A 17,678-nucleotide genomic window follows, 5' to 3' on the forward strand; every position below is an offset into this window, starting at 1 on the left:
GCTTTGCCCTCCTGCGCACCCTGAAAGGTCCCACCACAGATCGAGGAGAGGAACCCGAGTAATTTTGAAAGTGGCAGCAAGTGAGGCCCTCCCTTGCTGGAAAGCAGTGTTCCAAGATTTGGTCTAATTCTCGCTCTCTCCTCTTCCCTCCAGGCCTGCTTTGTGAGGAGAACATCGATGACTGTGCCAGGGGACCCCACTGCCTTAATGGTGGTCAGTGTGTGGACAAGATCGGGGGCTACAGTTGCCGCTGCCTGCCTGGCTTTGCCGGAGAGCGGTGCGAGGGGGACATCAACGAGTGCCTGTCCAACCCCTGCAGCTCCGAGGGCAGCCTGGACTGCGTGCAGCTCACCAACGACTACCTGTGCGTCTGCCGCAGCGCCTTCACCGGTGAGCACGTCCCCGGGCCCGGCCCCTCTGCTCGGCGGGTTCTTCTGCAGGGCGCTGGGCCTGTGGGACACCTCCCAGACCCAAGGGAGGTTTTCCTTATACAGGAAGAACTAGAGCTCGTTCAGGGCCCAGATTTTTTCCTAGGTCTGTGCTCCATAGGTGGTATAATCAATTTTTGCCTTTTGTTTTTCTCTTTTGCTTTACATTGATTTTAAATACATGTATGTATGCATGTTTATGTATGTGTGTATATATACACACACACACACACACACATATATATATACACACATGTATAGTATACATTTATGTAGCAAAAATATAAAGAATAGAATGTTGGGAGTAGTTGAGCAAAATAACTTTTTTTTTTTTATCCTCACCCGAGGACATTTTTCCATTTTTTGTACAGATAGAGTGGGAGGGAGAGAGAGAGAGAGAGAGAGAGAAACATCGACGTGAAAGGGACACATCGAGTGGCTGCCACCCGCACGACCAACCAGGGCCGGGGACAAACTGCAACCGAGGTACGTGCCCTTAGCAGGAACCGAACCCGGGTCTCTCCGGACCGCAGGCCAACGCTCTAACCACTGAGCCAAACCGGCCAGGGCAACATTTTTTAATTGTGGAAGAGCACATGTAACAAAGTTTACCATTTGTAAGTGTACAGTTCAGAGATACATTCACATTGTCCTGCTGCCATCACCAGCTTCCGTCCACAGAGCTCTGTTCATCGGAGCAAAGCAACATTTTGTTTTCAGGAGCCTCACTTTAACTCTGGTGTGGTCACTCTGCCTCCGTTTGGCGTGTAACGGCCCTAGTTACTGAGAAGTCGCTGCTCACCTCTGGGACCCGGAGAACGCAGGGTCTTCCAGGATGTGTAGGGGAGTGGGTCCAGATGGGGAGGGCTTGGCCCCAGTCCGTTGATGGGGTGTGCCCGGGAAAGCTGTGGCGGTCACAGGGCGGCCTGTGGTCCTAAGACTTTTCTCAAGCTTTTTTTCCCCAATCACAGAGCATAAATATGACCAAGTCCTGCCTCAGAATAGGGGCTCTGTCGTAGGCACTTACTAGTTACTTCTGGGAAAGGGCAGTTTGGTGACTTTTGGAGACTAAAATTGTCACCTGTGTCGAAATGTGGCAGTATCATCAGATACTCAATTTAGAAATCTGTCTTGAATTTCTGGGGCCATGTCAAATCTTATACACACTGTAGTTGTATTCCCTGGGACTCAGGTAAAAAGCTGCAGTGTTCTCCTTACCTAATACTTTGGTAAGTTGGACTCTGCCACACTCTGGGCCCGTCTCTAGACTTCTTTCCGATTTTAAAGCTACGTCGCCTTTAAGAACTCTGGAACTGGATAGGGGATGGGAAGGATTTTGCAGTATGAAAGATGCCTGGGTGCAGTATCAAAAGAGAGACAACGTTGTGAACGTCATACTTACTGAGGTAGCGCTGGGTGGAAAGAGGGTGCACAGTCGTCCAGCCTCAGGTCAGCCACCGTGTCCGTGGAGACCAGGGAGCGCTGCCTCCGTTCCTGTGTTGCTGCTGAGGCTTCCTTTATCCGCAACAGTGACGGGAGTGGGGACCACTTCCAGTCGGGGTTCCCGGCCAGTGGTGGTGTTCGTGCATCTTCCACACTCTGAATTGAGCTCACTGATTGTAATACCTGCGGGGTGCTGAGCCCCGTGTCCCTGCAGAGGCTCTTGGTCCGTGACTGCTGCTGTGAGTTGAAGAGACAAACATCTGTAATCCTGACTCTTGGTTCTGGTCAAGAATTATTACTGTTTGAATTTCCTTTTTAAAGCCGCCTCTTCCCTTCTAAGTCACTGCAGGGCAAACGGCACCTGTGTCCGCTGTTTGCCAAGCGGCCCCAGCTGTGTGTCCATGTCTCCCCCACGATTTCACTCGCTTGGCTCACTTTATCTTGGAGCACTGGGAACATGAACTCTGAGAAAGCTGAGCTGTGTTTTAAAGCTGTGCCAGTCAGGTTACAGTGAGGCCAAAAATGATCCAAAAGAGTTGTTATGGATGAAAATTCTATACACACATTGCAAATCGCCATTTATATGTGTTGGCCTGAGGTAGCCTCTCCTATGAAGTAGACGATATTAACAAAATGCAGTGAACCATTTTGCTAAATGTTTCTTTTGACCATGAAAGCTAAGTGCCTTCATAAAGAAGCTGTCATTTTGCTTTTTTTTTTTTTGGTGATTATTTCAGAGTAATTTTCATATCCATCTTGTTTCATGAGCCCGTTGGGAATGTATGCCATTGTGCGTGCAGTGTAGACAAGACGGGTGAGGAGCTGGCCTGAGCCAGGGTGGGTCAGTCACAGTGAGATCCGGTGAGTGTTTTCTTCATGCCGCAGGCTCAGAGCTGACTTCTCCCACCTCTTGCTCGTCTGACCCTTTGGCCAGCTCACGTCCTCACAGTGTTCTGCTCAGTCACTCACAATTACTCCTTCTGCCTTTTAAAGCTCCTTTTTATTCTCTGCTTTGAGGTCGTCACTGTGAAACTTTCGTCGATGTGTGTCCCCAGATGCCTTGCTTGAATGGAGGGACATGTGCTGTGGCCAGCAACATGCCTGATGGTTTCATCTGTCGCTGTCCCCCGGTAAGTGCCGTGTCGCCTACTTAAAGAGCATGCTCTCTTCAAGGAGTCTGACAAAGCCCAGCTTAAGCCTGGTTTAAAACTGTGGGGAGCTTTCTTAATGTTAGCTCCCTCAGAAGAAAGTGCTTGGGTTTTCCATTTGGAGCTGTTAAGAACCTGAAACGGGCCTGGCCGGTTTGGCTCAAGGGTTAGAGTATCGACCCGTGGACCAAAGAGTTGCAGGTTGGATTCCCGGTCAGGGCACTTACCTGGGTTACAGGTGCTGTCCCTGGTCCCTGTCAGGGCCCTGCGGGAGGCAACCAATCATCGTGTTTCTCTGACATTGATATTTCTCTCTCTCCCTCTCCTTTCTACTTTCTCTAAAAATCAATGGAAAAAGTATATCCTCAGGTGGGGATTAAAAAAAAAAAGACTGAAACAGTGAGTTTCCTAATCTGTGACTGTCAGTCTTCTGAAGCACCAAGGGAAAACCGCAAGAAGTGGTAGCATGTGCCCTGGAAAGGACTGAGGACTATGGTCTCTGCGTCCTGGGCCTGCACGGGGGTCGCCGTGCTGCCCAGCTTGGGGCCAAGTTGCTTGGAAATGCTACTCTGCTTCCATTCCTTAGCAGGGGCCCTGGAGCAGGCTGCTGCTTAAACTGGAAGGAGGCCTACTGCTTGCCATTTGTGGTGCAGACTCTTGCCACTGCCAGAGGCAGAAACCTCCCTCAGACTGTGAGGGAGACACCAGAGGGAAGCCTGGGCTGCGCAGGAAGTCGAGGGATGAGCTGACGGGGGTTTCATGTCCCTGGCACTCAGTGCGATGCCCGCACCCACATAACGTTGTTACCTTGGAGACGAAGCGGTGGTTAGGGAAGGTGCTGTGGACACAGGTCACCTGCGTCTTATCCCACCATGACCTGTGCGCTGATTTGGGCGTGATCTCTTCCATTGGTAGAATCCACCTCACCCCGTGGAACCTTTAGCCCTGACCTACAGGTTGACTTGAAGAGGTCTCTTCTTGGAACGTAGTCCAGGAGGCTGCATGGAGGGACCTTAGCCCCGTGTCTCGCCTTTACCTCCCAGAGCTGTGGCAGAGGGGCTCGGAGGGAAAATGGGGCCTGCCCTCCAGAATCGACCCACCCTCCTCATTTGCTCCCTGATTTCCACAGGGATTCTCTGGGGCGAGATGCCAGAGCAGCTGTGGACAGGTGAAATGCAGGCGCGGGGAGCAGTGTGTGCACACGACCTCAGGACCCCGCTGCTTCTGCCCCAACCCCCAGGACTGCGAATTAGGCTGTGCCAGCAGCCCCTGCCAGCACGGGGGGAGCTGCTCCCCGCAGCGCCAGCCTCCGTACTACTCCTGCCAGTGCCCGCCGCCATTCTGGGGCAGCCGCTGCGAGCTCCTCCCGGTCCCCACCAGCACCCCTCCTGCCACCTGTCTCAGCCAGTACTGTGCCGACAAAGCCCGCGATGGCGTCTGCGACGAGGCCTGCAACAGCCACGCCTGCCAGTGGGATGGGGGCGACTGTTCCCTCACCATGGAGAACCCCTGGGCCAACTGCTCCTCCCCGCTCCCCTGCTGGGATTACATCAACGGCCAGTGTGATGAGCTGTGCAACACAGCCGAGTGCCTGTTCGACAACTTCGAATGCCAGGGGAACAGCAAGACGTGCAAGTAAGGGTCCAGGGCCCCTCGGCGCTGAGGGGGACTGTCACTAACACCTCGGTTTCTCGTTCTTGCTGCTAACCGCTCCAGTGCTTCAGCCCGAGCTGCCTCTGCTTTGAGACTGGTGCCCCGAGGCGTCAGCCTTGCCCCATCCACGCTGCCCTGGCTCTCCCTTGCTGACAGAGTCCAGGAATGCTCATTGCACAGCCACCTCTCTCTGCCTATTTTTGCCTTCTCACCTGCTGCTCTCGTGACCTCCTGGGGAAGTAACTTTTGGAAGGTGTTCCCCACTCTCAGGCAGCCTCTCACATGACCTGCCTGCAGGACGGATGGAAAGGTCTGTACCTCGGTCTGCTCGCCCCGCTCCTTTCCCTGCGACTGGGTCTCCCCCGCTGGAGTTTTCAGGACGCTTAAGCTAGATTAGGCCATCTGACCTTCCTGTCTCCACTCCGCAGTCACGGGGTGCTCCGTGCTTAGGTTTGCCTGTTCGCCGTCTCATTTCATTTGACTGGTGAATTCTCAGCAACCTTGTGAGGCGAGGTGTTGTTACCGCCTTGCACTGGCGAGAGGACTGAGGCCTGGGAGGTTGCAGGGCCCCCAGAGCACGCACGGTGCTTCCTCAGTCCGTGTGCCAAACGGCGTCACTGCCCCAGGGTGGGGTCGGGTGGGGGGTGTCGATGAAATGGTTTGTGCAGCAGTTAGGTCTGGGGACTCGGTTTCTTCTTCCTAGTATTGGAAAGAGTTGGATGTGGCGTTCTGTGTGGGCCACCTCCTGCGCACCTTCCACAGTTCAGATTCAGTCTTGATTGGGAAGGAAATAGGCCATGTCGACGTGGTCTGTGTATAGCAACTATTGATGGCTCAGAGCTGTGTGTCCAGGTTCTATGTCCAAAAACCCGTGGTTCCCTCCCAGGGGCAGTGGATACGAAGATAGAGGCAGCAGGGACCGGGTTGACGTTCATTTTAGTATGCAGCTTTGTTTAAACATCTAACTTAAAAAGGTGATGCGCTGCCAGGGGGGCCGTAAGCCCAGAGCCTGTGTGGCACAGTGTGTCTCGTCCAGGGGCACTCACTGGTTGGTGTGGCACAGACTACACGCTAAGACGGCCAGGACGGGAAAGCCAAGGAAGGCGTCCCGGGCCTGGCGGGCCTTATCTGGGCCACGGATGACGGGTAGGAAAAAGCTACGGTAGTTCCCAGTAGAAAACCAAACAGAGTTCCAGTGTCATCTGAGCCCTTTCCTTGCTCTGCGCCCCCTGCCCAGGTATGACAAGTACTGTGCAGACCACTTCCGAGACGACCACTGTGACCAGGGGTGCAACAGTGAGGAGTGCGGCTGGGACGGGCTGGACTGTGCTGGTGACCGGCCCGAGAACCTGGCAGAGGGGACCCTGGTCATTGTGGTGCTGATGCCGCCCGAGCAGCTGCTGCAGGACGCTCGCAGCTTCCTGCGGGCCCTAGGCACCCTGCTGCACACCAACCTGCGCATCAAGCAGGACTCCCGGGGGAACCTCATGGTCTACCCCTATTATGGTGAGAAGTCCGCCACCATGAAGAAGCAGAGGATGGCACGCAGATCCCTTCCTGAGGACCAGGAACAGGAGGTGGCTGGGTAGGTTTTTGGTTTCTGAACTCCTTAAAGCTTAATTTTATAAAGCTGAGTGCTTCGATACACAGAAGTCGTAACTGAATCTATAAAAGGCAAAGCTGAGACACGTAGAACAGCCCACCAAGTGAAACACATGCGTGATCCCAGTATTTATGTTCAAGGGTAAAGGTTTGCCTTGACCTTGGGAACCAGCAGGAGGCAGGACGTCGGGAAGGCCTCCCCGAGAGCTAGGCTCAGGCGAGGCACCAGGTGCCTCAAGTCCCTTCCGGAGGACTTCTCTCGTATTAACCGCTGCTTCTCAGCTATGTGCTGCCTAGGTCAGAAGGCCTGGGTTCAGCCAAGCCAAGGGAGGTGAGACATTTCTAAGTAGGAATTCTAAGGGAAAAATATTTTAATTTCTGAGAGCTTTGTGGAGGAGGCAGCATCACAGAGGGCAGAGACCGATGCTGAAGGTGATGAGGAAGACCTGTGCAACCCTTCCGTACTCCACATCGTGTCCCTTTTTCCTCTTTTCCCCCGGCACCCACAGCTCTAAGGTGTTTCTGGAAATTGACAACCGCCAGTGCATTCAGGATTCAGACCAGTGCTTCAAGAGCACGGATGCAGCAGCAGCTCTTCTGGCCTCTCACGCCATCCAGGGCACCCTGTCGTACCCTCTCGTCTCTGTCGTCAGTGAGTAGCCCTGCTGTTGGGGGAGGGTCGCCTGGGGGCAGAGGAAAGGGCACACTTTCAACGTGCAGCTGTGTTTCAGGGCCAGTGAGCTCCGAGCCTCCCTCCACGTCAAGGTGGAGCTGATTCCCAGGGGCTGGTGTCCTGTTCATACCTCGCTGTCGCTTGCACTTCCAGGTGAATCCCCGGACCCCAAGCGCACCCAGCTGCTCTATCTGCTCGCCATCGCCGTGGTCATCATCCTGTTCATCATCCTGCTGGGGGTTATCATGGCGAAACGAAAGCGAAAGCACGGCGCGCTCTGGCTGCCCGAAGGGTTCACCCTCCGCCGAGACTCGAGCAACCACAAGCGCCGTGACCCAGTGGGACAGGACGCCGTGGGGCTGAAGTAAGACAGTTTGCCGGAAGCCACTACTCACCGCAGCAGTCGTCAGGGCTCGGTTGGAAAACCAGACCGTTTCCGTCTCAGTTCTGAGCCCTGGCATGCCCCAGTGTCCCCCAGGAGCACGGCCAGCCGTGCCCGTTCTGTGCGTAGGATCACTGGCACTCAGTGTGCATGCTGAGGCACACTTCTGTCGTAAGCTCCTGATCAGAGGGAAGGAAAGGATGTTTCCTCTGGTAATGGGATGTAAGATGCTGCCCACCCTTTCCGGGCCACAGCCCCGAGAGGTCTGAGTATAGCAGTGAGTGTGTCACGGTGGGGAAAGTATGGAAATCCTCCGCACTAGCTGATGATACCTCTGCTCTTGTGTTTCCCTTCATAATCCTGGCGAATCAGAAACCTCTCCATGCAAGTCTCAGAGGCTAACCTCATAGATTCTGGAACGAGTGAACATTGGGTCGATGATGAAGGGCCCCAGCCGAAGAAAGCCAAGGTAAGTGGGCCGTCAGCAGCCATTATCTGGTCACATTTCAGTGTCTGTCCTTGGTACGTTCGTACAGTGTCCCAAACAGGAGCGATAGTCTTTACATGTTGCCCAGGCAACAGCTATCCCAGGTTGTCGTGAAAGGCAGGGATCTCCAGGCCTTTGATGGCCTTGGGTCACCCGCGTATGTTTTCAATAAGAACTCTAAAAATAGTAAAAGAACGTGCTTTCTTCCTGAAGTGCCACAGATAGTCGTCAGGTAAGGACTGAGGTGCGTCATTTCCTGCGTGGCTACATCGCTGCCTTATTCTGTCCGGGCATCTCCCCTTCTGGAAGGGGGGGTGGAATGAACAGTGGGAGAAAGCCAGCGACCACTCACTTTAGAGGCTCCTCATCTTGAGCCCAGGAAACTAAAACCATTTAGATGTAAGAGGTAAACTGGGTTGAAGTGAAGGAGGAGGCTCTCCGTCCGCAGCTGTGTGTACCGGGGTGTGTGCACCTCCCATGGCTGTTCCGAATCAGCCGCGGAGTGAGCCCCGAGTATCGCCGGCGTGCTATGGGCATGATGGCGAAGGGCATGGCTTTATTACCGGCGGAACTGGATTCAAGTCCGAAACTCTGCTGCTTGGTTTGGCAAGTTATATCACCTCCTTGTACTTCATTACCCTTATTTGTAAAGGAAGGATATTAATAATTCTTTTCTCTGTGAGTTATTGTGAAGATTAAATACAGCAATATGCGTCAAGTGCCTTGCCTGATTTCTGTCACATACTAGATAGTCAGTAAGGGTAGCTGCTTTTCAAAGTATAAGAATAATAATTACTGCTCAACAAATATTTCCTGAGCACTTGCTCTGTGCAGGGCGCTGTGTTCATACCGGGAGGCGGCCTTGAAAAGGGCTCGTTCCCTGTTCTCAGGAGCCTCCCAGTCCAGTGGCAGAGACTGCTGGGCAATCCCCAGGGAGCACCCAACACATGGTCGTTAGGGAGAGCTGACACAGGACAGGTGGGCAGGAGCCACATCAGGGAGCCGTGGAGGCTGACGCGGACACATCTGGAGGATTAGGGTCGGAGCTGGGAGAAAGCTGGGTGGGAGGCTCTGACTAGCTCCAGGTCCAGTTCCTGGGGGTGAGCCAGGTTGACAGTGAGCGAGGCTGTCCCCTTTCAGGCTGAAGATGAGGCTTTACTCTCGGAAGAAGATGACCCCGTCGATAGACGCCCATGGACCCAGCAGCACCTCGAAGCCGCAGACATTCGCAGGACACCATCGCTGGCTCTCACGCCCCCACAGGCAGAGCAGGAGGTGGATGTGCTGGACGTGAATGTCCGGGGCCCAGGTCAGCACCCCCCACCTCCCCCTTCACGAGGCCCTGCCCGCCCTTGGCTCTCTGTTATCATTCCCGTGTTTGCCCTGCTTGGTGCTACGCCCCAGCCAATTTCACAGACAGATCCGCCGGAGGAAGCGCGTGCTTAAGGAATACGGGCGCGCAGAAACGCAGGCACACACCTGAGAGGAAAGGGGAGGTCACACTGCGACACTACAGCGTGCTCGAGCACGACAGGCTGGTCCTGTGGGGACATCTATCCCAAAGCAGAGGGACAGAGGATTACTTTAACTGATGCCTTAATGCCTATAATTCTGTTGTACTGAGTATTTTTAAATGTTGTCCATTTCAAAACCATAGCACTTAGAAACATGAACAGAAAGCTGTTTAACTTAGAGAAGTTAAAGCGTGTTTAACCCCCTTATTTCTGTCTCATTACTGCTATAAAAGGGACATTATCAGAGGACGAGTAGGTGGCCAGTTACCACAAGAATCTCAGGGTCTTTTTTCCCAATTGAAAAACCTTACTCAGATTGAGCTATCCCGACAGTGCGGTTAATTGAATACAAGTGTCTTTCTCCTCCTTGAGTACTCTGGGATTTCCCTTGCCTGTAGATGGGTGCACCCCGCTGATGCTGGCTTCCCTCCGAGGAGGCAGCTCAGACATGAGCGACGAAGATGAAGATGCAGAGGACTCTTCCGCCAACATCATCACAGACTTGGTCTACCAGGGCGCCAGCCTCCAGGCCCAGACAGACCGGACCGGTGAGATGGCCCTGCACCTCGCAGCGCGCTACTCGCGGGCCGATGCTGCCAAGCGCCTCCTGGACGCAGGTGCAGACGCCAATGCCCAGGACAACATGGGCCGCTGCCCTCTCCATGCTGCCGTGGCGGCTGACGCCCAAGGTGTTTTCCAGGTGAAGAGCTGATCTGTCCCGAATTCTCCGCCTTAAGGCATTTAACACCCCATTCATTCACTCAGTGACTCTCCGAGAATAAAGCTGATGGCAGAGTCATGCTTGCTAGGTGGGAAGCAGAAAAGGGGAGGCAGGCAACTAGACCTGATTATCTGCAGCCAGCATCAGGTAACACCAGTCTTCTGATTCTGAATCACAGTGGTTTTTGATGAACCAAATGCTTCCCAAATGCGTGAATCAGTGGGAGTGATATCCATTCCAAAGGCTTTGAGAGTGTCAGCTTCTGCCTGTAGGCTTATCCGATACGGGGTTCCACATACTCCTTTCTGGATTTCTTTACATGGATTCACGCTCTACTTCTTGATGCCCTTTATTGTACCCTTAGGAGGAAATCGGAAGCATTCTGTACACTGTAATTGAGGTGGTGATATTTTCCCAAATCCATCTTCTCTCTATACAAAGTAGAAGGACTTCACTTTACATAAATCATTATCTCTTGAACACATGTTTATTTATTCGTTCATTCATTCATTCATGGTTTCTTTCATTCACTCAGCAAACATTTGTTGATTGACCATGGTAGAAACTTGGGCACAAAAATAACAAGACATTTCTTGTGTGATGCTCCTTTCTTCTCTCAGCTTCATTATATTCTTTATCCATGGGACTCTCTTATTTGTACTTTCTTTTCTAGATTCTGATCCGCAACCGAGTAACTGATCTAGATGCCAGGATGAATGATGGTACCACCCCCCTGATCCTGGCTGCTCGCCTGGCTGTGGAGGGCATGGTGGCCGAACTGATCAACTGCCAAGCAGATGTGAACGCGGTGGATGACCATGGTAGGGATGGGGCGGGGGTTGGGAGTCTCACCTGCAAAGCATCCTCGAGGAGGAGAGTCGTTATATGATCCTCAAAGACCTGTCTCAGATCCAAATTCACTGTAGATCCATCCATTCATTCATTCATTCTTCCTTCTAACATACTGAGCTCAGAGAACTGAGCCGTTGGGAGGTGTGTAGATGAAGATGGGAAGGGATTGTTAGCGAGGGTTTAGGGGCCTCAAAGCAGGTCTTTGCAAGGTTTGCCTGTGTAAGTTGCCTAGCATGCCATTCTTGACGTGAGGGCATATGAGAGCTGAACTCACTGGGGAAGGGAGTACTGTTAGCTATCCTAAATATACATTCTGGCATGTAATATGTAAATAAGTTACTGTCTTCAGTGTGTGACAGGGTAGATTCTGCCATGTGGAGGACAGGGTACCACGGACTAATGATCCTTATACCTAGAGGTCTTCTGAAGGCTGAGCCTCGTGCACTGAAGTGTTTCTAGAACAGAGGGGAAGAAGATAATACTTAGACTTCTCCTTGTGGGCCCCCACAGAGAACTGACTTCCGCTGCTCTCTGGGAAGTTCCAGGTTTGCTACGTCCACTAGGAGTGGACGTGTCCTCCTCCTCTGTCTGCTTATACAGCATTTCTCCTTGCAGGAAAATCTGCTCTTCACTGGGCAGCTGCTGTCAATAATGTGGAGGCAACACTTCTGCTGTTGAAAAATGGGGCCAACCGAGACATGCAGGACAACAAGGTACAGTCTGGGCTCTGAGCTGGGGGCAGGCAGAGCAGTGCCCAAACGTGAGGCCCCCCCTTTCTCCCGTAGCTCCTCTTGTGGTGAGTATAGACAGGACGGAAGCAGGCTGGGCAGGAACTGGGTCCAGAGAGCTGGAGGAAGGGTAGGGGGCTTATCCCGGGAAGGGTGGGGTTCAGTCCTCTGCCCACTCAGTGCTCAGTCTGATCCAGGCCGTTCTGTAAATAACTTGGGGTAGCCTTCTCTGCGTTTCTCTTCCTTGACATTCCCCTCTCTGCGGTTCTGGTTCTGCTCCTGCTAACTTCCTTTTCACTGTTTCCATGCTGCTGTTTCTTCTCTTGGACACCAGGTATTTTCCTGTTTGCTTTTCTTCCTCCGACTGTTCTGTCTGCTTCCCCTCTCTGGCTCATCTTCTCTCTTCTCCTCTTTTAGTTCTTTTTTGTGTATGTTCTTTCTCTGCTTTCTTTTACATTCTCTCATTTTTCTCGACTCTGTACATGCTTTAGATTCTTCTCCTCTTACCTTTCTTATTTCTAACTCTTTCTCTTATTTTACTGAGCTCAGAGCTCTTTTAAGCGGCTCTCTGGCTCGGTGGCAAGCTTGATTTCACACATTCCCACCTGAGAAGACACTGCCGTGAACCGGCCCAGCTGGCTCTCTGGGTAGGGTGAAACAATGTTAGTCTTATGTCTAAAGTATAGCTATCCATTCAGCACATAGCTAGAGGTACAGTTTATCTGTGGTATTAAAATTTTACTCAGAGAGGCAGCTTGGAAAAAAAGTCTAAGGAGGGGTGATGATAAAAAGATTGAGAAACACTGCCATATTCTCAAGAGAGTTACTGAAATGTGCTCTTTGCGGCCCTTTTCTGTAGGAAGAGACACCACTGTTCCTTGCTGCCCGGGAGGGGAGCTATGAAGCTGCCAAGATCCTGTTAGACCACTTTGCCAATCGGGACATCACAGACCACATGGACCGCCTGCCCCGGGATGTGGCTCGCGAGCGCATGCACCACGACATCGTGCGCCTGCTGGACGAGTACAACGTGACCCCGAGCCCTCCCGGCACCGTGCTGACTTCCGCCCTCTCGCCCGTCCTCTGTGGGCCCAACAGGTCTTTCCTCAGCCTGAAACACACCCCCATGGGCAAGAAGCCCAGACGGCCCAATGCCAAGAATACCATGCCCACCAGCCTCCCTAACCTTGCCAAGGAGGCCAAGGATGCCAAGGGTAGTAGGAGGAAGAAGTCGCTGAGTGACAAGGGCCAGCTCTCTGAGAGCTCAGTGACTCTGTCCCCCGTGGATTCCCTAGAGTCTCCTCACACATACGTTTCTGACACCACATCCTCGCCAATGATTACATCCCCGGGCCTCCTACAGGCCTCACCCAACCCTATGTTGGCCGCTGCCCCTCCGCCTGCCCCGGTCCATGCACAGCATGCACTGTCTTTCTCTAACCTGCATGAGATCCAGCCCCTGGCTCACGGGGCTGGCACTGTGCTTCCCTCGGTGAGCCAGCTGCTGTCCCACCACCACAGGGCGCCCCCCGGCAGCGGCAGTGTGGGGAGCTTGAGTAGGCTGCACCCAGTCACTGTCCCGGCAGACTGGATGAGCCGCATGGAGATGAATGAGAGCCAGTACAACGAGATGTTCGGTATGGTCCTGGCACCAGCTGAGGGCACCCCTCCTGGCATAGCTCCTCAGAGCAGGCCGCCAGAAGGGAAGCATTTAACCACCCCCCGGGAGCCTTTGCCCCCCATTGTGACTTTCCAGCTAATCCCCAAAGGCAGCGTTGCCTCCCCAGCTGGGGTGCCCCAGCCTCAGTCCAGCTGCCCTCCAGTTGTTGCAGGCTCCCTGCCCACCATGTACCAGATTCCAGAAATGGCTCGTTTGCCCAATGTGGCTTTCCCCACGGCCATGATGCCCCAGCAGGATGGGCAGGTTGCTCAGACCATTCTCCCTACCTACCATCCTTTTCCAGCCTCCGTGGGCAAGTACCCCACCCCCCCCTCACAGCATAGTTATGCTTCCTCGAATGCTGCCGAGCGCACGCCCAGTCACAGTGGTCACCTGCAGGGGGAGCATCCCTACCTGACCCCATCCCCAGAGTCTCCTGACCAGTGGTCAAGTTCGTCACCCCACTCTGCTTCTGACTGGTCAGATGTGACCACCAGCCCCACTCCTGGGGGTGCAGGAGGAGGTCAGCGGGGACCTGGGACACACATGTCTGAGCCACCACGCAGCAACATGCAGGTTTACGCGTGAAAGAATCTGCCTCCGTAGTAGGCACAGAACTGCCTACTGTACATGCTGCTGAGGACAAATGAAGGCCATCTGGGAGGGCAATGAAGAAATCTCTGGAACCAGCTTCTGGAGGCAGAAGAGAGGAAATGTGCTTACCTTTCAGATAACGCAAGGGAAGCAGTTCCATCAACTTCGGTGGGTCTGTGCAGGGTTTGGGAGGGAGGACAAGCCTCCTTCTAACCTCTTGCCCATCAAGCCAAGTCTGTGGAGATGCAAGATGAATACAAGACTTGGGACCATGTTTACTCTCTTATTTGGAGAACAGGACCAATGCCTGGTGTAGCTCGGACTGCAGCTTGGACTGCATTTTACGCCATGGGGGCTGCTGCCATATCCAGGAGAAGATTCTGAGTCCAGTCCTACTGGGAATTGTGCCCTGGAATTCTAGCTCAATCAGTCTGTCTCATCTTCTCTGCCTTGGAAATGCTTCTGACTTTATTTGGTGCTTTAAGTTTGCACCTGTCTGGTTGTGGCCCCGCCAGAAGTCAGAGGGCCTGGCCTTCGTGCCTTTAATCATTCCTGCTCTGGAACGAGACTTTGCCTCCTTCCCCGCCTGTTTCCAGAGTCCCTGCAGGTCTCACAGGGTTTACTTCGGTTATGGTTCTCAGCATAAACTTTTCCAGTACGTTTCTTTAGAAAATGGACATACTGCATCCTCCTACACAATTGCGTTCCTAGAAGAGGAGCAAAATATTTTTCTTTGAACCCAATTTGGGGACAGGAGATCCCTTCAAGAGGCTGCACCTAGGTCTCTGGTCTGCATGCAGGGCTTTGTATAAACCTACGGGAGGAAGGATAAGAACCATGTTTCCATTTGTGGGCCTAGTCAGTGTGAACTTTTATCCTTGGCAGTATGCTTACTATGACTCCCTTTTAGAAAAACCAGACAAGGATTTGGAATGTTGGAAGGAGCAAGAAATAAAGTAACTGACACAGGAAGTAGTCCCCCCACTGACGCCCCCGCCCTTCCTGCTGGGCTGTGCTGGCCTCCGGTGTGAAACACGTTCCCAGGTCTTAGAGTCCTCGGGTGCTGCCCTCATTCACAGCAGATGAAGCTAGTCTGTGAGCTGAGCCTCTCCTCCCGCCAGTCCTCACAGAAGAAAGGGTCTCAGTCTTTCCTCACCTAGAATGGAACTTTCCTCTGATCAAGGGAGCCCGCGCTGTCTTCCCTTCACCCAGCGAGCAGTTTACTTCCCGATTCTCTCTGATCGCGGGCCCGTCGCCAGTCTTCCTTCCACGTGGTGTGGTCTGAGTTGCTGTGTACCCAGTAGGTTCTCACTGAACGCAGGGATTTTCAATGTGGAAAATGGAATGTTGACCTAGTTTTGTAGGGGCAGAGCCAGCCTATGAGAGGGCTGGAATGGGAGGAACTAGGAGGCAGCCTTTGCTGTTGTTGCTACCATTTCGCTTCCTTCGCAGCAGTCATGACATCTCCTTTTAGGTAAGACACTTACCAAGGACGTTTTTCCTTCCTGTAGCACCCATCTAGATGACGATGGAGAGTTACAGACTCAGTTTGGAATTGCATCTCATCGAAGTTTGCTCTTGGTATTTGTGGTCTTGGCAATTTCCTGGACCCTCTGTCAAGGGCAGAAGTGTTCTAGTTAACACTAGAAGTAGAAAGATAATAGTTTTCCCGCCGTCTCCCTGAGTCAGCAAATAACTGGTCCTATGGCCACACTGTCACATCTACCTGGTGCTATGATGTCATGACACCTGGATAATTTGTTCTAGAGCATTTGGTAGATATTAATAGAACTGCCTACTCTGTTTTGGTTTGAATAATCTTCATTCCTGCCTGGCTGACAGTGTTCAAATGTGCTTCCCACTTACTTGATTGACTGCCTGTGGCCCCATATACAAAGTCCTGTGTGTCTGTTAGCATGGCCATCTGCTGCAAATGATTTTCTTCAGTCCTGCCCAAGTTCATGAGCCAACAGAAGTCATTAGTTCTGCTCTAATATAAGCAGATTGCTTATTCATCCTGTATTTTATTTTCTCATGTGGCAACTCCATCAGCCCCTTTCACAGTATGTAACACTTTATCATTCTAAATTCGGATTCTATCCTTGGACCCATTTGTTAGCCCACAGATGGGAGAATCTGTGTGCCTGAGTCACCCCTCCACCCTGCCCTGCCTTCACCCTGTTCCAGCCCCACTCACCGACAGTATCGGCCTCCGATCCGGCAGCTGGAATCTGTCGTAACCTCCTCCCTCTCCAAGCACTGTGTAGATCCGACTTGCCTCTTCTCCTTGGAATCCCCTGGGTTTCAGGGAAGGGAGTGTGAGCTGCCATTGCAGACCACAGGCTTCAGCGATAAAGAGAAGGTACTTGCTTTCAAGCACTTGTCAACCGCTTGGATTTTAAGGACCCTTGAATTGCATCATATCTAATGAAAGAAAAGGTAAGATGGAGTCTCACTTTCCCATTTGGTTCTGAATGGCAGACTAACTTTTAAGAGGACACAGCTTTTATGTCATTTGTAGGTCAACCCCCTACTTTTGATTTATTTTTATAAATTCTTCCTTTGATTCTTCTGTCATCCTCTGGGCATATATTTTTTTGTTTATTTCTTCTGTTTTGTGTTAAGCATCATTCTCTGACTACATGATGGTGAGAGAGAGAGAGATTTGAGGACAGGAGAGACTCAGAGTTAAAGATTTTAATGTAATCAGTCAGCTGCGATGCTCAAGTCCAGTATACCATCTCACCATTAAATTTGCTCATTCGTAATTCTTGTACAGAAAAGAACCAAAGGTGAAATGTGTTGTTGGCAGGTGGTTTGGGGAATTTGGCCTTAACCAGTATATTGAATGCATGATAATTATTTGATGGGACGTGTTCTACTCCCCTCCCTCACTCTCTGGGACTCCGGCTCCTTCCCTGTGTACATTTCTCCTAAGAATGATATTATATCTGTTTGTATGAGAAGTCCAGTAACCGATAAAATGACTGCATATTCCTAACTATACATAGTAAGGAAAATGCACACTTTGTTTTTACTTTTCAAAGTTTCATTCTAAAAGTAGTTAAGATGAAATTTATATGAAAGCATTTTTATCACAAAATAAAAAGCTACATGTCAAGCTCAGTGGCGTGGCCGTTTTAATATTCCATCCCTGCGTGCCTGGTCCTGCAGAGGTTCCCTCGTGCCATTTGCTTCGAGAGAGATCCTTTTCATTCTGAGTCCCACAGGGCCTAGGTGCTGCCTTTCTTTCTCCAGGCAGATCCTAAATAAATGCTTTTGAAGAAGAAGCTTCTGGAAAATAGGAAACATCATAAGACTGGGTCACTTTTCTGAACACTGGCAACAGACACTTGCTCAGGACGAAGCGCCTTCCGGTGGAACTGGAGGGTGTGTAAAGGCAGAACTGCAACTTGGGATGGAACGCACGGTGGTGGTGGTGCTGGTCCACAAGCTTAATCAAATTAAATTTTATATGGAACTTAATATATGCAGTCACAATATAGTATTTTGCATATAAATATGCTACCAAGTTCATTCACTTACTTGTAAGTCAATCGAGTGAACACTTGAACACACATATTTGATGTTGGTGATCTCTGGGCGTTAGTAGTCTTCTATCAACTTCAGCATTGAGTTTATTTCCATATTGTATTTGCCAAAACTTCTGAATCACACACATAATTGTAAAGGGCAGCAGTATTTTTTTTAAATGACTGACTTAAAATCTTAGGATATGGCTCAGTGAAGCAGATGAAGAAGCCTTATTCACGTTCTGCAAAAAGGGTGTTTA

General features: G+C 51.7%; 1 protein-coding gene across 2 annotated transcripts in view; it reads left to right on the top strand.

Annotated features, from left to right (window-relative positions):
* The window catches only part of NOTCH2 (notch receptor 2), a 166,603-nt gene extending 149,226 nt beyond the window's left edge, over positions 1-17,377 (top strand). For both annotated transcript variants that reach the window (XM_036271970.1, XM_036271969.1), the window contains exons 23-34: positions 154-390; positions 2,889-3,001; positions 4,149-4,654; positions 5,910-6,257; positions 6,784-6,926; positions 7,101-7,311; positions 7,702-7,798; positions 8,957-9,125; positions 9,729-10,030; positions 10,725-10,872; positions 11,519-11,616; positions 12,491-17,377. In XM_036271970.1, coding sequence (XP_036127863.1) covers positions 154-390; positions 2,889-3,001; positions 4,149-4,654; positions 5,910-6,257; positions 6,784-6,926; positions 7,101-7,311; positions 7,702-7,798; positions 8,957-9,125; positions 9,729-10,030; positions 10,725-10,872; positions 11,519-11,616; positions 12,491-13,879 — 3,761 coding nt within the window. In that variant the 3' untranslated portion in view covers positions 13,880-17,377. The remainder of the gene's footprint in view (positions 1-153; positions 391-2,888; positions 3,002-4,148; positions 4,655-5,909; positions 6,258-6,783; positions 6,927-7,100; positions 7,312-7,701; positions 7,799-8,956; positions 9,126-9,728; positions 10,031-10,724; positions 10,873-11,518; positions 11,617-12,490) is intronic.
* The last annotated feature ends 301 nt before the right edge of the window (positions 17,378-17,678 follow it).

The sequence above is a fragment of the Molossus molossus genome, unplaced genomic scaffold (assembly GCF_014108415.1).
Source record: "Molossus molossus isolate mMolMol1 unplaced genomic scaffold, mMolMol1.p scaffold_m16_p_20, whole genome shotgun sequence".
NCBI classification, from domain to species: domain Eukaryota; kingdom Metazoa; phylum Chordata; class Mammalia; order Chiroptera; family Molossidae; genus Molossus; species Molossus molossus.